The 22,156-nt window shown below is 41.1% G+C and overlaps 1 protein-coding gene across 1 annotated transcript in view; it reads left to right on the top strand.

The window, feature by feature from the left end:
- Positions 1-22,156, top strand: part of LOC146642084 (plakophilin-4-like) — a 79,524-nt gene that overhangs the window by 11,771 nt on the left and 45,597 nt on the right. The window contains exons 2-4 of the mRNA XM_085399753.1: positions 17,966-18,078; positions 19,644-19,678; positions 20,248-20,364. Of these exons, the coding sequence (XP_085255879.1) occupies positions 17,966-18,078; positions 19,644-19,678; positions 20,248-20,364 (265 nt within the window). The remainder of the gene's footprint in view (positions 1-17,965; positions 18,079-19,643; positions 19,679-20,247; positions 20,365-22,156) is intronic.

Below are 22,156 nucleotides of genomic sequence, written 5' to 3'. Positions count from 1 at the left end.
TAGTGGGTCCAGTGTGTCTGGTAGTGAAGAAATGATGAAGTCTCTGACCAGGCGTTCAAAGCACTTCATCACTACTGAGGTGAGGGCTACAGGGCGATAGTCATTGAGAGAAGCAGGGTGGGGTTTCTTCGGGACAGGAACAATGATGGACTCTTTGAAGCATGTGGGGATCACCGACTGAGATAAAGAGATGTTGAATATCTCAGTGAACACAGGAGCTAGCTGGTATGCGCAGTCTCTTAGGATACGACCTGGGATGCCGTCTGGTCCTGCTGCTTTCCTGGTGTTCACTCTCTTGAAGGCTCTCCTTACTTCATGCTCGGAGATGACGAGCACGTTTCCGGTGCTGGCAGTATCTTCCTGTCTGCAGCCGTTAGCGCCGCTAACACTAGCATTGTTGGAGACCTTAGCTGCAGCCTCGAAGCGAGCATAGGAGGTACAGGCTATGAACAGGATATAAATATGAAAAACTATACAGAATATGAAATAAATAACTTTACAGAATTTGAGATACACAGCTATACAGAAATGGGAACTATGCAAGTTGTAAACAGTTGTAGGATTAAAGATTATCGAATGTACAGAATGATTATTTACACAGAGCTATACAGTAGTGCAGTTAAGATAAGTGAGATATGTGGATAATTTCTACAGAGGCTATATAAAGTGCTAGTGGTTGTGAGTGGTGGTTCAGTCCATGTTATTATTGTGTGTTTGAGGGTACAGTTGTCCATTGTGGGTGTGTGTATGTTCAGTCCATGTGTTAACGTGGGTCAGATGTCAGGAGGCAGAGTTCAGGAGTCTGACAGCTGTGGGGAAGAAGCTGTTCCGGTACCTGGTGGTCTTAGTCCGGAGGCTCCTGTGGCGCCTCCCAGAGGGCAGGAGGGTGAAGAGTCCATGTGATGGGTGACTGGGGTCTCTGATGATTTTCCCAGCCCTTTTCAGACACCGCTTCCTGTAGATGTCTTTTATGGCAAGAAGTGGTGCTCCGGCGATGCGCTGGGCAGTTTTCACGACCCTCTGCAACGCCTTCCGGTCCGAGGCAGAGCAGTTCTCGTACCAGACTGTTATACAGTTGGTCAGGATGCTCTCGATGGTGCAACGATAGAAGTTCACCAGGATGTCTGAGGACAGGTGGTTCTTGCTCAGAGTCCTCAAGAAGAAGAGGCGCTGGTGAGCCTTCTTGACCAGCTTGGAGCAGTTGGTCGTCCAGGTGAGATCCTCGGAGATGTGGACTCCCAGGAACTTGAAGCTGCTCACACGCTCCACAGCCGTCCCCTTAATGTGGATGGGTGGATGTGGGTCAGCATTCCTCCTGTAGTCCACAATGAGCTCCTTAGTCTTCTCGGTGTTAAGCAGCAGGTTGTTTGTGTCGCACCACTCAGCCAGACGATCCACCTCCTCCCTGTAGACGGCCTCATCGTTGTCACTGATGAGGCCAATCACCGTGGTGTCATCTGCAAACTTAATGATGGTGTTGGAATCATCAGCAGGTCTGCAGTCGTGGGTGAAGAGGGAGTAGAGGAAAGGGCTCATCACACAGCCTTGTGGTACACCGGTGTTCATCGTGATAACTCATGATAACTCGTGATAACTTTAACTGCCTCACTGCACGTTCAAAAATGTTTATAAAATCAAAAAACTGAAGAAAGTTTTCAATAACAAGTCAAAAATAACTGTATCAATTCTGACTTTATGTATTGCTATATAGCCAGATTTTAGCAGTTTGCTGGTCTGGAGCATTCAGGTGTGTGTTAACACAATGTTACAGTCTTCTCAGGAGTGGATGTCCCAGCAATTTAACCTTAACCTCCTAGGACCCAAACTCTTCCACGTCATGTTTAATTTCTCGTTGATATTTGGGCATATTGGGACCCGATGAATGTAAAAACAAAGAATTACCTGATTTTTTTTTTTTACCTGATTTTTTTTTTAAGAAAAATGAGAGCCACATATGGCAAGGCAAGGCAAGTTTATTTGTATAGCACAATTCAACAACAAGGTGATTCAAAGTGCTTTACAGAGACATTGTAAACAAAAACAAATAAAAAGCATGATTTAAAATTGATTAAAACAAACTAACTAATTAACAAACAAACAAACAAACAAACAAACAAACAAACAAAACAGTATATAAAATCAAAATAGATAAAATCAGAACAGTAGATAAAATCAGTAGTTAAAATGTTAGTTTTGAAATTTAAGCTTAAGTGCGGATTTGGTGCTTTATTTAAATGCAGCTGAGAATAGGTGAGTCTTCAACCTGGATTTAAATAAACTGAGTGTTTCAGCTGATCTGAGGCTTTCTGGGAGTTTGTTCCAGATATAAGGAGCATAAAAGCTGAATGCAGCTTCTCCGTGTCTGGTTCTGACTCTGGGAACTGATAAAAGACCGGATCCAGATGACCTGAGGGATCTGGAAGGTTCATACTGGGTCAGGAGGTCACTGGTGTATTTTGGTCCTAAACCATTCAGAGCTTTATAGGCCAGCATCAGAACTTTAAAGTCTATCCTCTGACGGACAGGCAGCCAGTGTAAAGACCTCAGACCTGGACTGATGTGGTCCACTTTTTTGGTCTTAGTGAGGACTCGAGCAGCAGAGTTCTGAATGAGCTGTAGATGTCTGACTGATTTTTTTTAGGTAGACCTGTAAAGATGCTGTTACAGTAATCAAGCCTACTAAAGATGAATGCATGGACTAGTTTTTCCAGGTCCTGTTGAGACATCAGATCTTTTATCCTTGAAATATTCTTGAGGTGATAGTAAGCTGATTTTGTTATTGTCTTAATGTGTTTTTCTAAGTTTAGGTCTGCATCCATCACTACACCCAAATTTCTCGCCTGGTTTGTGGTTTTTAGGTGTATAGATTGAAGTTCTCTGGTGACCTGTAATCGTTTTTCTTTGGCACCAAAGACTAAACCAAAAACTGTTTTTGTTTAGCTGGAGAAAATTGTGGCACAACCAGTCATTAATTTCCTCAATGCATTTACCAAGAGCCTGCACAGGGCCTCGGTCTCCTGGTGACATTGTGATATATATTTGTGTGTCATCTGCATAGCTATGATAGTTTATTTTGTTGTTCTTTATAATCTGTGCCAGTGGGAGCATGTAAATGTTAAACAGAAGGGGTCCCAAGATGGAACCTTGGGGAACTCCACATGTGATACTTGTCTGCTCAGATGTGAAGTTACCTATTGATACAAAGTATTTCCTTTTTTCTAAGTATGTTTTGAACCAGTTTAGCACAGTTCCTGAAAGACCTGCCCAGTTCTCCAGTCGTTTGAGTAATATGTTGTGGTCAACTGTATCAAATGCTGCACTGAGATCCAGTAAAACTAAGACTGACATTTTTCCACTGTCATTAAACATTTTGGTCAGAGCGGAAGTAATTGAGCTGTTGAGAAACTGCTTTTTCAATGATCTTACTTAAAAATGGGAGATTTGAGATCGGCCTGTAGTTGTTCATTTGTGTCTTGTCAAGATTGTCCTTTTTCAGTATAGGTTTTATTACAGCAGTTTTTAGTGGTTCTGGAAACACACCTGACATTAAAGAAAAGTTGACGATCTGTAACAGGTCTGACTCCAAAGTCTTTGAGACCTTTTTGAAAAAACTTGTTGGCAGGACATCTAAACAGCAGGAGGAGGAGTTCAGTTGACCTAAGATGTCCTCCAGGTCTTTGCTGTTAATCGGGTGAAACTGTTTTATGGTGTTTAAACAGTTTTTCAGTGGACACAGTACATATCCTGGATCTGCTGTTGATGTACCAATTGCTTGTCTAATCTTTTGGATTTTTTCTGTGAAGAATTTGGCAAAGTCATTGCAGGCCATGGTCGAATGAAGTTCACCTGCCACTGACACAGGAGGGTTTGTTAGCCTGTCAACTGTGGAAAATAAGACCTGAGCATTATGGCTGTTTTTAGTGATGATGTCAGAGAAGTAGGACCTTCTTGCACTCCTCAGTTGATATAGATGTCGTAATGAACCTGGAGGTTTGTTTTTCTCCATCTGTGCTCAGCTTTCCTACACTCTCTTTTTTCATTTTTCACTAGTGTGCAGTTTCTCCATGGAGACTTTTTCCTTCCAGAGATAACCTTCACCTTAATGGAGGATATATGTTTAAAATTTCGATAGAAGAGTAGCAGTATAATGTCCTCGTAAGTGGATATCAGATCCTTGTAGAGCAAAATTGATTATTTTAGAATAAATAACCCAAAATGTGATGTCCACATATGTGGACGCCAGGTCCTAGGAGGTTAAGGTCACAAGGTCAAAAAACCTAAGAGCCTAAGGTAAAGATAATGACAGTTCAATTAGAAAAAGACTGAACAAGTATGACTTGTTTAGAAGGTTTGCCAGAAGAAAGTCTCTTCACTCTAAACAGAACATGCAATAGTTACATCTGAACAAACCACAAGACTTGTGCCTTTATACAGATGAGACACAGTGCAGGTACTTTGCTATACTGCATAAAACCAAACACAGCACATCAGCACAAACGCGTAATACCAACAGTAGCACAGTGGTGGAGGCATGATGATTTGGGCTTGTTTTGCAGTCACAGGACATGGACAAACTTTCAGTCACTGAGTCGACTATAAACTCCTCTGTACACAAAAGCATTCAAAAGACAGATGTGAGGACATCTGTTGAATAGATAAGGCTTAGCTGAAATTAAATAATGCATCAGGAATATGATACCAAGCACGGCAGCAAATCTCCAACAGAATGACTGAAAAAGAAAAGAATCAAGGTTTTGCAGTGGTCCAGTCAACAGCCAGACCTCTAGCTGATTGAAATGCTGAGGTGGGACTTTAAGAGAGCTGTGCATGAACCCCAATGAAATGAAGCAATGATCCTAAGAAGAGTGGGCCAGAATTCCTCTACAGTGATGTGAGAGACGACAGTCCTACAGAAAATGCTTAAAGTTATTACTGCTAAAGATGCTTCTACAAGCTACTGAATCGTGGGGTGTACCTGTCTGAATCTTTTCATCATTATCTGCGTCGCCTGTAAAACTCAGGTGTAGGTTAACTCTTTCAAACTACACAGCTCAGTGAAAACACTGTAAAATATTCAAACTCCTCCTGGTGTAAGCTATGGGCTACTATATCAATACCAGAATGTTTTATTCTCTACCAAAATATCCAGCATCAGTGGAGCTCTAGGCTTGATCAATTCACACATACATATGAAAGCTGCAAAGCTCTTGTGAAAAAAAAATATTCAAACCTCAAACTCTTCACAGTGTGAACCTGTGATGCTGGACTCTCAGTGGTTTTAGCACGGCCAAGCAGGTCAGTAAACAGTGAGTCAGTTTCATCCTGTTACTGAACGCAAAACAAGCATATCTATCACTGTTTAGAAATATACAGAGATTCTCTTAATTTCAGCTTTTCTGCTGGTGTAACAACCCCCATCGGAGAGTTTACTTCAAGAGGAAATGGCATCTAAAAAAGGATTCCAGCTCCGGCAAACTCTTATATATGTTCCCCTGCTTTAATCATCTTTATGCAGCCTAGTTTCACGGTATGTTTTTTCCCCTCGTCATCCCCCACCCCGCCCAGCGTGAGAACTGCTGCCTTAGCCGACAGTAACAGACTGTGCGGGGCAGCTCCCAGGTGTAAACGCAGGGTCCCACTGAATGAGCCTGCAGCATGGCGTGATGAAAAAGAACATGCTCAGAAAATGTCATCTCAGGATATATAGAGGAGGAGAAAAAAAAGCCCAATAAAATAACAACAACTGGGCCACATCAGCGCTCTGCACACTTGGGTTGGTTTCAGAGCCAAAAGACCACTCTTTGACGTCAAAGTAAATTTACAGCGCAGATCATCTGGGCGTGCATGATTGATGGCAGCCGCCACCGTGACCGCTTTCCCTGCTTCACGTGACCTGCAGGGTTTAACCAGCTCCGTCAATCCAGTTATGTCAACGTCCACCGCCTCCCTGCTCCGATGTTTCAGATGATCCCAATGATATCCGAGCCACAGTGCTGTTTGCTGTTTGTGTTGGATATCTGCCTGGATTTGAATGCATGCTTGCTGTCATGCTTTAGAAAAGGGAGAGCTCACGATGGCTCGCTGCGGCGGCCTGCCTTGTTGACTCGGGATCACGGACGCCTGAGGTTAGCAGTCTGCAGCAAAGTCAGTGTGGCGGAAGAGGACACTGATTTCTCTTGATGTCTCACAGAAATCACAGAGGAACATTCATGCTGGGTTACTGTTTCAGATCTCATCAGTCGGGGCTGTTCTTTGCATTTCCAGGAGTTATTTACTCTCTTATTGAACCTCAGCTGCCTGCACCTGTCTCATCTGCTTAGTGACTTGTCAGAGCCCTCGCAGAACGACTCACACAACTTGTTGCTTTCGATCAAAGGTGCCTGTTTGGGCGCACAGAAAGACTGAAAATGTTTAAACCCATATACGGGTTGCATGTGTGGGTGGAGAGAGGGCGAGAGACATGGAAAAACAAAAGTGGATGCATAGCATTCTGGTTTATTGAGGCTACTGTGGGTGTAGCAGCTGGTATCTCTGCTTCTCCTCTGATGATTTCTCTCTGTGCCTCGAGAAAGAAACAGAAGTCTCATAATGAAAATTTACTGCCACGTCTGACATGTCTCATTACGTCACTGACCAAATGATGGCCAGACGTTTGTGAGAGCAAGAATAAGTCTTCTCTGAGCGGTCAAATGAGCCTGAAAATCTTCAAGCTGCCTTTTTTAACAAACTCTTTAAGATGGCGAGTTTCAGCAAAAATCAGCAGCGTGTCACAGCTGCACAACTAGGCCGAACATTTCACGGGTATCACAGATGCAGTCCAGATAAACTGAACTGCCGGGCTATGATTAGACATGGCGAGAAGGAGTGAAACACAGAGGTCTGCGGTTGGTGTCACTCCAGAAAAGAGAGAAAAACACTTAGTGACGCCTCCCAATAAGCCGTGGCGAATCGTCCAGTGGCCCCCAGCTGGTACGAGACATTGCCTGGCACGGCTTTGCATCGGCCTGGCAGGGCCAGGCGTGCTTCCAGACATCACGAGGTGATGGGCGCATGGAACCGATGCAGCTCTGTTTGCCCCTCGAGATGTGCCGTGACGTGGCAAGGCTGAGATAAGGAGGGCTGTGTGCTGCTGCCCTGTCTCTGTGCTGCTCCAGAGTGATGTAAGGAGATGCAGGAGCAGAGGAGGACAGTCAGCACTGATGCTCTGAATACATGCTGCATATTTTAAGAGTACTTATTAGGCTTTCTTATCTTTTGTCAAATATGTGTTGCAGTGTTGGATGTTAAGAGATAAAAATATTAGCAGTAACTATAACTCTGTTGTCAAATGTAGATCGAAATTGAATTATGTTTTTTGGGGCTTTTAATCATTTCTCTGAACTTTTCGTTTTCCACCGTGGAATGGTTTTACTGCTTACATCTTTACTGACTTTAAAAATGTTTTAAAAAGAATTGGGTGCACAAGCTTAAATGTGTTTTGGATTTTCTCTAATCCAATCCATATATACACACATCACCACTACCTGTTGAAGTCAGCACTTTAGAGGACCAGAAGTTTAATGTTAGCTTTACGCATAAAGCAGTCTATGGATCATTATCCTGTTGGAACATCCAGCTGTGTCCAAGTGTCAACTATCTAGCTGTTAATAATAAGGTTGAAGAATTTGGAGGTACCACTGGCAGCAAAATAGCTCCAGAGCATGATGCTGCCACCACCATGCTTGACAGCTGGTGTTCCAGAAGTTTCCAGTTCAGACTTGAGCTCTGGTGGTTCCTGGGAACAACCGATCTATCTTCCTGTCATGTGTGGGTGACGGTTTGGGCTTTCTTCCAGACCTCGGACAGTTCTCCTTCTTAGATCTTCACTGTTCCTTGAACTTTCTCATTTTTCTGAGTCTTGGTCAATCTAATGAGTGCTGTCAAACAAATGCTTTTTGTGCTGCAAGCTGCAGTCAATCATCATTACTAAAGAGGAGTTAATTGGCCTTGTCAAGTTAAAAAGCTTCAGCATCACTTATTAAAAGATTTAAGTGTGAATATGTTTGTGTGGATTAAAGAAAATGCAACATAAATTCAAACTTGTGCACCCAATTATTGTTTTTTAAAGATATACAATCATTCTACCTGGGATTACTTGGAAAGATTACTTCAAAGAAATCTGTAAATCTGAAGACTCTAATGACCTTCCAGGGAGGGAAAAGGGCATTTGATGATCTTTAGGACAGCGGTGATGACTCTCTATGCATTTTTCTTTCTGCACAGCTGTAAAACTGCATACAAACACACAGCATTCAATATACACTCTGTGGAGCAATATTAGAAAGATGCTATCAGTTTTTGGGTGAGGTGGTTCTCCCTGACTATCATCAGAAAGCAAAGTCTGTTAGGTCCACACTGCAGAACAGGAAAACCAAGACTCTCCATACATGCCCCACTCATGAAAAGTGTCAGAATATCTGTTTTCTTTCTCCTGCAATCAATAATCATCTCCTTGATCTTGATTGTAGGGATCATGTTGCTATTTGCTATAATGGAATTTAGATTTGCTCTTGTACTGATATAATGGTTCAGCAGAAATACATATTTTGTATGAAATATGGATACATTTATAGTGAAATATCAACTAGTTATCAAATAAAATAGATGAGCATGCTGTACATATTACACCCTATAAAACACAGACACAGCTACCATGACATCACCCATGACTGGTATAGCAGAGATGGTCATCCAGTTCTGAACTTCCAATCTTATGGAATTTCATCAACACTAAGGAAACATATTTATTGTTTTTCAATCAGCAGTGAGCCAGCTACGCATGATAGAGCCAAAATCCCAGAGCTGTCAGAGTTCACGGCTCCGATGACACTTAAAAGACTTCCCATTACAGATATCACCCTTCAACTTTCCCAGTTGAACACATGCGAGGTGTCATCTATCCAACTATGTGGCAACCTGCTTACTTTTCAATAAATGTAACTTTGAACTTTGGATAAAGAAAGGCTCAGATTTCAGATTTGATTCTGTCATAATGTTTTTAAGGGGATTTTGGACATCTATTTTTATTTCTTCATAAATCAGAAACTACTGTCAACAGCCAGAACAGTAACAGGTCCCAATTGTGTATATATTACATCCTAATTGTGTGTGTGTGTGTGTGTGTGTGTGTGTGTGTGTGTGTGTGTGTGTGTGTGTGTGTGTGTGTGTGTGTGTGTGTGTGTGTGTGTACACACTTACTACATCGGCAGTAAGTGAGACTTATTCCCAGTGGGTGTTGAGCTACACCTAGGCTCCCCTTTGTCACTGATTAAGAATCAGTGAATTAAGAATTTTATGTGGTTCCTTTGGCTTCATCAGGCGGTGGCCTGTAGCTCACACTGAGGTGTTCTTCAGCTGAGTGTGAAGGGGCAAGAATGAAAATCAGCACCTCCGAGTCCAAGCCCATGTTTCTCAGCTTGAAAAGGGTGGAGCGTGCACTCTGGGTCAATGACAAATTCCTGCCTCAAATAGTCAGTTGGGAGACTGACAGGTGATGTTCACGCTGTACCTGTGTTTTTTGTTCTGAAGAGAGAGCTGAGTGTAAAAACGAAGCTGTCAACTTACTTGTCAGTCTACGCCTCTGCACTCACCTCTGGTCATAAGCTCTGTGTAGTGACTGAAAAAATGAGATCGCAGACACAAGTGGAAATAAGGTTCCTCCAAGCAGTGGCTAGAGTCACCCTTAATTAAATAGGCTGAGAAGTTCAGTCATTCAGCAGGGACTCGGAGCTGAGCTGTTACTCCTCCACATTGAAAGGAGGCAGTCAAGGTGACTTGGGCATCTGACTAGGAAGCCTCTTGGGTGCCTCCTAGACTAGGTGTTATAGTCAAGTCCTACAGGAAGAATGTCCCAGGGCAGAGACAGGACATGCTGGAGAGATTAAATCTGTCAACTGGTGTGGAAATGCCTACATGTCCTCCCAGCTGAGCTGGAGGAGGTGGCCGTGGAGAGGGAGGTCTGGGCATCTAGGTTTAGACTGCTGCCCCCTTGACCAGTAGAAGAAAACGGATGACTGGGCCTGGAAAAGAGCAAAATTAACAGAGTCGATCCATTTTAAACATGGCAAGAGTTTAAAGAGTGAGATAGATAGATAGATACATAGATAGATAGATAGATAGATAGATAGATAGATAGATAGATAGATAGATAGATAGATAGATACACACATAGATAGATAGATAGATAGATACATACATACATACATACATACATACATACATACATACATACATACATGTGGCAGTATTTTGCATTTCAGTTGACCTTTATCATATTTCCCTCTCCTGTTCCTATATACAGGAGAGAGAACTATATAGATACTGTTTAAAGGATATTATGAGTGTATGATTAAATCCTCCATTATGTGATGTAATAAGCAGCTTATGAGCCCAATATTTACTGAGCTAAGCTGTCCTGCTGAAATCTTTGTTGCTGCCAGTATCATGTCAGTCCTCATGTACCATTTACAGTTTGCTGGGTGTGTGCTGGTGCCTTAAAGAGACAGGAGGTAAAAAAGACTTGCTTCAGTCACGGGCAGAACCCGGAGACGTACAGCGTGCTGTAGAGCTGGAAATGAGCACAGCAGGTCCCCTTAAGGCACCGTGTCTGAATGACACACATCTATTATATTTGAGCTTCTCTTTTGCTGTTGTCATTACCTTCCTCTTAATCTGAAACGTGTTACTTTTCTTTATAAACCTCTGTAGGTTTTTCTCGACTTTTGCAAATCACTAATTTGCATTTACTTTTGTTTGATTGTATTGCATTGTTTTACCGTTATTGTGTGAGCTTTGTAGGATATTTTTAGTTTCTCACCCGCTTTTATTTTTTATTTTTCATTCAAATTTCCTGCATGACTCACCTTGGAGCACCATCATACCAACTTGTGATAAACCTCTTGTACTGACATGACAGTTCTTTAAAAACAAATGTATTGAAATAAGCTCTGCGTGGCTGGATTTAAACCAAAAGACCATTTTTCATGTTTGCATGATTTATCATTATTATTAACATTTTGTAATAGTTTGTAGCAGCAAGCTCTGAGCTGCATTAGCCCCACAAGCCTACAAACATCTACTCAATTAGCTTGGAAGGGAATACAGCAGAAAAACCAACACTTATTACTGCTGCAGAATTAGCCATGTAGCCGATTTCCTTGTGGGAATTACTGAATTATTATGTTCCCCAAGCGAAACAGTCCCCTGTCTAAAATCGCCTGGAATGCTTTTTAAGTTGTCTGAATTAATGCCTTTTAACAGATTTCATTTCTGTGAGTTTACTTAGATTACAGAAGCAAGCATGCTAACTCTGAAATCCAGCCAGCTTTGTTTCTGCAGTCAGCTGTGATAAACACACAGACTTTTTCAGTCCACAGCAGACGAGACCGAAGAAAAGAACCAGCATGAGGAGACCATTAGCTAAATCACTGTACACCATCTGACTAAAGAGACTGTTAAGGCTCCGTGCATCACATGGTCATCGCTGACCCAGATACAAAAAAGCTTTTATTAAGAGATGTAAACAGATGGAGAGCTGCCAGTGTGGATTTAAGGGTCTTTTGTTTTTGTTTTTTTGTTGTTTTTTTATGAGGGATTATGATTTGAAGGACTTTCACCATACTGTACTGGTAGGATGGGTAGATACAGTAATGTCCAAAACTCTTGAGCCATCCCTCATTTCTCCTAAGTTGCTAGAAAAATGTGAAATGGGTGCAGTGATTTATTGAACGATGTGGATTCAGAGTTTCTAACCAGGTTGAAAGTCAGTATTTGGTACGACCACCTTTATTAAAGCCTTGATTTCCACCATGTAATCAAATGAGTGTTTTCTATCCACTGTTTGCTCTTCCTGTCATATGGAGGACAGCTAATGAGTGCTCCAGCAATGGTCGGTGGAGTCATTTGTTAGATTTTGGATCAACAATTGTTTTGGAGTCAAGTGGTAAAACACATTTGTTGTTTCCACCTTTAGCAAGAATAGTTTTCTTGCATATGTTGTAAAGCAGTGTGTTTTGTTGGAGACTATTTACGTTGTAGATTCTCACTGAAGGCATCAAAACTATGAATGAACACATATGGAAATACGTAGTAAACAAAGTTTCGATGCCTTCAGTGAGAATCTACAACGTAAATAGTCATGAAAATAAAGAAAAACCAATAAATGAGAAGGTGTGTCCATACTTTTGACTGGTAGTGTATATATATGCTTTTAGAAATGAAAAATATACCTCAAACTTGCACTATGAAAAATGTCGGAACTGTTTTCTGTTTTCTGTTTTATTTTATTTTAATTTTAGTCTACTCTATAGCACATTTAAACAAAGTGACCCAAAGTGCTTTAGGGACAAGCACATTTTCCTTCCAGGTCTCCAAAAAAATCCAGTTTCTAAATAAACGAAAGCTGAAAGGAAATTAAAGATGATGATTAAATCATGACACACTGTTCTATTGGTACAGACAATACTGACCCTGTATTTACTTGGTATCGGATTGATGCCAACTTTGTACTATTGCACAGCACAAGTCATCAGACACACCCCCTCAAACATGTCTGGGCTTGTGTCATTGCTGTGGATGGAATTTAAATGCAAGGCTCTGTCTATATCATCAATTTCCTACTATTTCATATTATGCTCTTATTGTATGACATGATCTGTGGTCTAATATGTGATATCAACAAATATTAGACCACATAGGTCTGTCGTAGTTCAGTATCACCCAAGGTCTATATGAACTATCATCTGTCATCCATTATTCTTTGTTGATCCACTTAGGCTACGTTCACACTGCAGGCGAAAGCGCATCAAATCCAATTTTTTTGACCCTATGCGACCCATATCCGATCATGGTATGACAGTGTGAACAGCACAAATCCGATATTTTCAAATCCGACCTGGGTCACTTTCGTATGTGGTACTGAATCCGATACATATCTGATGTTTTAGAAAGCGACTGCTGTTTGAACGGTCATGTCGTATTAAATCCGTCTTTTACGTCACTGACACAAGACAGACGCCAATTATCAGTGCCGGAGAAGACATCGTGAACGCTTCCTGGCCATCCAGTGAAACTGCTGGGAAGACAACGTTGGAGAAACGTGAACATTTTATTTGTACTGTATAACCTGCAGATTCTGTCAGAAATCTGCAGCTATCCTTTGAAGCACCGCTCCTCTAAAACAGCAATAAGGATAATTATTAGGTTATCTACAGTATTATGTAAATAACAAAATAACTTAAAGCAAAAATTGGGAAACATCAAGTCTGAAGTCTTTATATTAAGGGCCATCAGTCAAACAATACTGTTTGCTCTGGGTCTATACAGAGCGCGTTGTGTGTGACGTCTTGTTTTGCGCATGCGGGCCGCTTTGAGCGTTCACACTAGAGCGCGTTTGCTGTCGCATTTTATTTGTAGTGTGAATAAGCAGACAAAAAAATCGGATTTGATCAAAAAATCGGAATTGAGCATTAAGACCTGCAGTGTGAACGTAGCCTTAGAAAACAAACATGCCACTGTAACGAAACTTCTTAAAAATTCAATAAAATTTGATTTATCCAGAAGATAATGAGTACTTTTACTTTACTTACAGGCATGCTGAGGTCCTTTACCTGAGTAAAGCATTTGAATGAGATACAGTGAGGTTTTTTTTACCCAAACCACAGGTGTCATAATGAGCTGCAGCTATCAGCTCTTTTGGTGCCTCTGAAAATTTATTGGATTAATGAAGTCCTGAATCACAGGGGCAGCACGGTGGCACGGTGGTTAGCACTGTTGCTGCAATTGAGTTCAATTCCAACATCAGGCCGGGGTCTTTCTGTGTGGAGTTTGCATGTTCTCCCCGTGTTTGCGTGGGTTCTCTCCGGGTACTCCGGCTTCCTCCCACTGTCCAAAGACATCAGAATCAGAATACTTTATTAATCCCGAAGGAAATTAGGGTTACAGCAGGCAGCACGCTAATTGCGCATGTGCACTTACAAAGGAACCTTCTGACCAACTTAACACAAACATCACATTGGGGAGACACGTCAGAAAGGTAGGCTGATAGGAAAAAAAACAACAAAAATACATAACATGAGGTAAGAGGAGGAGGAGAGAGGTAAGACATGCAGCTTGTGGGGATAGGTTAATTGGATAATCCAAAGTTGCCACTAGGAGTGAATGTGAGTGCGAATGGTTGTCTGTCTCTGTGTGTTAGCCCTGCGACAGACTGACGACCTGTCCAGGGTGTACCCCACCTTTCGCCCTATGACAGCTGGGATAGGTTCCAGCGCTCCCCACGACCAGAGACTGTAATCCGATTACTTTTTTTCAAGTAACGAGTAAAGTAAGGGATTACTATTGCAAAAACGGTAATTAGATTACCGTTACTTTCCCGTAGGAACGCTGCGTTACTGCATTACTAAAACCGTGATTTTTTTGCGAGAATGTCTCATGACAGTGACGTAAGCAAGTGCGATGTTCATGACAAGAGCTGTGTGCAGATCAACAATGGATCGCCTGCGGGAGAGAGTATAAGCGTGCAGCGTTTAAAGTGTGGAAGTACTGACCTTACTTTAAGTTTGATTCCAAAAGTGACAAAAACATTAGCGTCCATTAGCATTGTGCGTGGGAAGAAAACTTCTTTTTACAGCAAAAAACCCCTAAACTTCCAAGCAAACACCGAGTAGCTACGACGTAATGGGAAATTCACAGAGAAACTCACGGATTCTTTCACTGACCGCTGCGTAACACATGCACCAGGGTAAACCTGCGCCTACCCAACTCCTGCTTTACAGGTGAAAATAGAGCAACAGGACCGCTGAGTCTTTGACTTTATTTATTTTCTGCTGTGTTTTACTTGCATCTATTTGAAAGAGTGAGTGTAAACACAAAAAATATATATATATTTTATGTGCTGGAATGTGCAGAAAATAGGTTTAAATAGGTTTAAAACAAATTTCTTCCAGTCAGAGAATGTTGCATATAATTAAATGTTTGCTTGATGCATAAAGTTAAAAGATTAAAACTAATAAAACAAGTTTTAAAAAAGGACTTTTCCATTTGATTACATTTTGTATGATGGATTGTGCAGAAAAAGTAGAATTGGGCTGAAAGATCTATCGCTTTATCACCTATTCAGGTTGTAAATCGTGTTTTTAAAAAGTAACTAAGTAACTAAGTAATTAATTACTTTTGAAAATAAGTAATCAGTAAAGTAACGGGATTACTTTTGGGGGAAGTAATCAGTAATTAGTTAAAGTAACTTGACCAACACTGCCCACGACCCTGAAAAAGGATAAGCGGAAGCGAATGGATGGATGAATCACAGTGACGTTTCCCTGTGAAGGTGTATTTTTCCAGCAGGCCAGTTTTATATTTAGACATTATTTGCAGACAGCTAATTCTCCAGTGGACCTCCGTGATGACACCAGCTGTGGTTCCTGGATGATTTATGGAGCAACTGGGAAGCTTCTGTATTATTTTACAGAATACAAATAAGCTAGTGCCAACAATACCTGCTATTCAGTCAAAGTCCATAAACATCTGCTCCAATTTCATAAACTTGAGCAAGGTATTGGAACCCAACCATCTATTGGGGATGGCAGTGAACAGGGTATATTTAAATGCTTTGGTGTTTCAGTAGTCAAAATTCTCCAAAACACGATCTGCTGACAAAATCTTGTGGACATTTTGAACTCAACATCAGTTTTCTGTGTTTAATTTCATTTTGCAATCATGCAAATCCCTAATTTTAGTTAAAAGAGTTATTTTACTGCTCCATAGTCACAAACTGGATGGGTTTTTAGGGGAAACTAGAGGACATGTGGCCGCATGTGAGCCCCATTAACCTACAATACACATGATTATTCATCCCCTGTTTAGCAGGTGGTGCAGCCTGAGGAGCAAGGCTGGAAAATCCAGTTTTCATATTTTAATGATGTTTAACTATCTAGACTGTTTTGATGAGATTTGCCTAGTTTGGTAGATATTAGCTGTAGAAATGTCTGTCTTCTGTGAAATATAATTGAATTAAATGACACTCATTTTGTGAAGCTCAAACCGGTAAAAGAAAAAGTTGCTTTCTGTGCTTCCTTCTAAGGTATTTTATACACATTACACTTTACTAAATACTTTAAATTGTTGTAGTTTTGTAACAGTGACTGTCATCTGTACTTTTGTTGTACATCATAATGAATATTAAAGGTGCAAAACACCGAAATTCGTTATGCAACAGCATGTTTAACCATTAGGTTTACAGTGCAGATTTCTTCTTTTTCTTCTTCTCGCTCCTTTTAGGAGTCTGCACAGCAAATCATCTGCCTCCATCTCCCCCTGTCCCTACCATCCTCCTCTGTCACACCAACCCTCTGCATGTCTTCTTCACATCCATCACTCTCCTCTTTTCCTCCTGCCTGGCAGCTCTGTCTTCAACATCCTTTATCCAATATATCCACTTTCCCCTCCTCTGCACATGTGCAAAGTATCTCAGCCTTGTCCCTCTAACTTTGTCTCCAGACTGCTCGACCTCAGCTCGACCTCTGATTAAGTCATTTCTAATCCTGTCAGTTCTGGTCACTTCCACTGTCTACAAACCATAAAACATACCAGCTCTCACTAGCATCTGGTAAACTTTCCCTTTCACTTTTGTTTCTTTACATCTGTCACAAATCACCCCTGTTCTTGATAATCCCAGTGTTTGATTTGGCAAAGATTTTAGGAGCACATTAGGACACTAGGAGTAGACTGGCTCGGGACCCCCACCTCCAGCAACCACGCTCCAACCTGTTGGGAAATACACAGTTTTCCTTTGCAAACAGTGTTTGCCACAATCAAAAAGATAGTTTCTGCCCAGAATGTTGACTTTAAATCACTTAATTAACTTTCCATGAAACGGTATAAAATGTTAAATGTAATGAAATCTGGTCAAATGAAATCCACCTGATGGGTTTGCATCCAGTTTATGCCAAGCATAAGTATTTGAATGAATTAACCTTTAAATTTTTACATATTTCAGTTGCAGTTTACTCAAAATTATTGCTTTACGTTTACTGGGAGTGAAAATCTATTTTATTTTTGTGGAGGCGGGGAGTTGACAATTTGTCTCCAGGCCTCCGCGACTTTGGCATAAAATACGACACGAATGTTTGCTCAGACTTGGGTGAACTGATTTAAATTTGGCAATCAAACACTCTCAATTGCGCGCACCTGTGAAATTCTCTCAAAATCCTTTACAATATTGTGTATATTATGTCAGTGAGGACTTTGCAAAATGCTTGCAGGCTAATTTTTAAAGTTTAAATGCCACAAAGTTTGTTTCCAGCTACTAAATTGTGAATAATTTCTGGTTTTCTTCATCTTCTTCGAAAGTAAACTGCATTTACAGCTCAATAGATTTCACACACTATTCTGTTTATCACAACAATAAGTGGAATGAACAATAAGAAAGGTCAGCCACCACCTTGAGCAATTCACTCTAAGGGCTTAAACCCCCCAGATTTACAGATATAGTGCTGTGTCACTGTATCTATTAGTAATGTGGAATTAAAGGCTGTGCCCAGAATACTCATGATAAAAGAAAAAGGAAACATCTGGTTTCACCCTCTGTGGTGAATTTTTACCATGAAGTCTACATTTTATCATTCTGTGCTTAAACCTCTGTGCTTTGTACCAAAAGTTTCAAAAATGTGTGTAATTACATTATCTGAACCAAATGCTGTTAAAAGGTGCCGGACACACTCTTAGTGTTTAAAATCTTGAATCCCCCCTTTAACAGCCTCTCAGCGAGCTCACAGACGGTGAGAAATCAGTCAAGCCGCGCAGGCTGAATACAAAATGGGTTTTACACTTAATTCTAACTGGCACCAAATAGGTCTTAAAGAAGAGGCTTAAATCACCGCGTCATGGTGGATGTTGGGTTATAATCACTGCTGTTAATGTCTTGCCCCAGGAGCTCCAGTTCGAGCGGCTGACTCGGGAGCTGGAGGAGGAGCGGCAGATCGTGGCTAGCCAGCTGGAGAGGTGCATGCTGGGAGCCGAGTCACCAGAAGGAGACAGCAGCAGGTAGATTTGACTAAAGTGATCACATCAAGTATTTGGAAGATTTTTGCAATTAAAAACACACAGTATCTCATGACAAAAATACACATGACCACCTCTTATCGTTTGAGTTTTCCTTTCGACATTGGCTGCTTTTTCACCCTATTCAGCCCTTACTTGTATCTGACCATTTTCATTCAAATTATTTTAGTATTTGTGTGCCAAGAAAATTATTACCAAAGACCCATTAACTGACAAACGTGGTACATCTATGTGCAGTGTATCCTTGAGTTTTTCTTTGGATGTTACTCAAGGACATGCAAGGACATATTTTTTGTTGGACCCTAGTTTCTTCAGTGTAAGCATGTATAAATGGGTAAGAAGAAGAAGGATGTTAGCATTAATAAATACAGTGCAGTACTGTGAAAAAAGTCCTGAGCCACCCTCATTTCTCGATCTTTTGTTAGAAAAGAAACACTTCTTTTGCCCTCCACTTGTCCAGTTCCCTAAAGAACAAACTGCAGAGCACGCTGAGATATGCAAGTTTTCAGGTAATAGCTTTTTGTGAATCACCTATTTTTGCATCTATTGGTTTCTATTTTATTTCTCTCAGCTTTGTTATCTTTGGCATTCTTCATAGATTCAAATAAAGAAAACAAAACAAATGATGTGATTTTGTGCAATATACAAACAAACAAAAAAGGCTCAGGTATTAGGACTGGACTGAAAATGAGTGTAAAAGCAGCCAATGTCCAAAGAAACAGTGTGAAAGAACTTTAGTAAGTCTAGAATTATTGCTCAACTTTAATTTAGCATACTTACAAGGAACTCTGGCCCCTTGAAAGTATTTTTTTTTTTCATTTAATTTTCGTATCTGTAGCAAAACAGCCCTAATAATGCACCTATATTTGTTGTTGTTGTTATATGGATTCCAGCTGGCTGTAAATCACACCCAGCTCCAGAAAGCTCTGTCAAACCACATAATGGTGAAATCTGTCTTCACGAGGAGTGATGTTCAGCCAGCTGACAGTCACTTTGTGGTGTCACAGCCAGCATACATCACTCTGAGCACAAACAGAAACCTTGAAATCCACAAAACTGCTGAAATATTAAAGAAAACTTGACACTTTATGCATGATGTCTGTAATTTTGACCCTTAAAAGATGCTTCAAGTTGTAACATTGGTCCACAAATCATAAGACAATAAGCATTACAATATCTAGTGACCTAAACAGAGCTTTGACTTTGGTCATATTCTTAGAGGTAGTTGTATTTGTATGGGAGGTTTTCGGTGTTCATTTCAGTATAAATGATTTGTTTTCAGCTGCAGGTGTTTCCTCAGACTTCAGTCAGTCTGTGTAAAAAGTGACTTGAACTCACACAGCGTTACTTTCTTCATTGTTCTTGTGTATTGGATGCTTTTTTTTTTTCACGAGATGGTTCCCTATCCAGTTTATCTTCTTATATCTTCTCTACCGTCTTCCTTCTTCTTCCTGGTCTGATCGGACGTAGACAGTGACTCTAATTTGATTTACCTCTCTCTCTGCTCTCTCGCCTCCTCCATTTCCTCATCTGCTCTGCTGCCGAAGCTCATCCGAGAAGTCGTTTGCATGGAGATCCGCAGGTATGACTTCTTTTGTTTAACATTTAACATTATGTAATAAATAAAAGATACAAAATGGTAATATAAAGTGTTGGCATGAAGGCTACATGAAGGCAAAAAGCTTCAGTGATGCTCAGTGGAGTTTTATTCCATGCCTGCGGTACTTTCATTTAAATGGTAAATGCTGTAGTTTCAGATAGGATGAAGTGTATATGATTAGGCCGCTGAAAGAACTTTGTTTTTTAACATGAGAAAGCTATAATAGCCTCCAAAAGGCTGAACATTGCCAGAATGCAGCACCAGCCGGTCAAGCAAAGCAAAGCAATGTTTCTGCCAGTATATATACTGTATGTATAAAAGCTTTGAATTGGGTCCATTTACTATTCTGTCACAGATCCCTTTCCTCAGATTTCCATCCCATTCTTCACTGTCATCTTTCCCCTGAAATAAAAGAAGTGGTATAAAAAGAACTGATGCAGAGATGATGCTGTTGATTTGCCATACCTGTGTTTTTCAATGCGTGTGAATCTATGTGTGTGAAGTACGTGCATTAATGCTAGAGTCTTTGCATGTTTTTAATCGTACAACAGGCGGAGAGTCTCAGGGCGGAGCCACAGAGGGGTCTGGATGTCCTGGTCGTCACCTGGAAGCAGAGGAGGGACTCTTCCTGCCGGAGCCGGACCGAGCATCCCTACATGGCAGTGAGGGTCTGTTAAATATACTCAGCACACGGTTTAAACGATGCTTTAGGAAGGGACTAAAGTTCATGATGTTGAGTGCAGATTCTGGAAAACACCAGCATTTTTAGTTTACTCTGCAGCCATGCAGCAAAATAAGTACACCCTCTTGTAATCTTACATACTGGGACAAAGCAAAATCTTCTGGTCCTAAAATGATTTATATTAACAACATCACCCCTTGATTCAATAGCTTATCGAACCACCTTTAGCAGCAGTAACTTGAATATATCTCTCATATTCTTGTGGAGGAATTTTTGTCCAAATTCGGTCATCGCAACACCTTCGTTCTTTTCTCTTTCAATCATTCTGTTGTAGATTTCCTGATATGTTTGGGGTGATTGTGCTGTTGCACGACCCAGTTTAAGCCAAGCTTTAGCTGTTGGACAGATGGCCTCTAGAATACTTTGGTATACAAAGGAGTTCATGGTCTGCTCTGTCACTGCGGGATACACTTTCCTGTGGCTGCAAAACAACGGGATTTCATCCAGCATGCAATATCATCTGAAAAGGATCTGATGGGTACCATCTTTATTTTTGGATGTTGATGAGCCCAAACACACTGCCAATGCAGTAACACAAAATGCAACACTATCAGTCATGGATTGGCCTCCCAGAGCCTGGACCTCAACATTATTGAAGCAGTGTGGGATCATGTGGACAGAGAACAGAACAAAACATCCAAAGAAGAGCTTTGGATGTCCTTCAAGAAGCCTGGAGAAATATTCCTGAAGACTACTTGAAGAAATGACAAGAAATGAGGGGTGGCTCAAGGCTTTTTTACAGTACTAAGTTTTAAGGAATGTCTATCATACAAGCATGTAGCATCCTTCAGCTTCACAGTCAGATCCACCCCTCTCTCATCAAGTCTAAACACCAGATGCTGAGGGAGCCAAAGCTCAGCCCGAGGCTTCACAGCAGCATTTTACCAACCAGTGAATATAAGTCCACAATTCTGAACCCACACTGGACAATCTGATCACATTTAAGAGATGCCAAAGGCCCCACACTGTTTCAGATGAGTCTAAAATACCCAGAACCTGATATCCGCCTCCGCTCTGCTGTCTGAGTTTTATTTTTTATAGTCTGCCATGTTTGGCGGAAATGTTTCCCACGTATTCACTCGTGGGAGCTTTGCATTACAGCCACAGCCTGCCTAATGTCCAACAGCGGTTGGACATTAGGCATCTTCACTGGAGTGTTTGACACTTTGGTCCATCAAGCTACCTCAGAAGCTTGTGTTAAACCACAAAAAAGTTGGACGGCCAGCAAAGCGAAGCAGTGGGTGCAGTTGTGAATTCTTATATGTGCAGAACACTTGCTGGTTTTATTCATGTTTTTAAAGCACGACGCAGAAAAAGACTCGGCCTCCTTCTCCCTCCACATTTATTATCGGTACCATTAGTAAATATGTAACATCTGAGTAGCGATTTGTAATGTTTAAAACAAACTTGCCTTTGGTCTTATTTATATTGCATACAGCTGGAGTGCACTGGAAGTGTAAAAATATCACCCACGCTTCCTCCTCCTGGTGCTACAGGAGAAAGTAGGCCAGCAGATTGTTCCAGGAACGGCTTAATGCAGATGTCCGCGTGTATGTATTTATACGCATAATATTTTTTTAACAAGTTGAAAGCCGAGTGAGATACTATGCAAATCGCAGTAAACCGCAGTGACTGATGTCGGGGTGGCTGTGGTTTGATCACACCACGTCCTGCTTTAATGTGTCACAAGAAGCACTGAGGCCTCTTATTGTGCTTTC

Source organism: Rhamphochromis longiceps, linkage group LG23 (assembly GCF_057381845.1).
Source record: "Rhamphochromis longiceps isolate RC_006_pf linkage group LG23, R_longiceps_female_GT1.1, whole genome shotgun sequence".
NCBI classification, from domain to species: domain Eukaryota; kingdom Metazoa; phylum Chordata; class Actinopteri; order Cichliformes; family Cichlidae; genus Rhamphochromis; species Rhamphochromis longiceps.
This window is presented reverse-complemented; position numbering and strand designations above follow the sequence as displayed.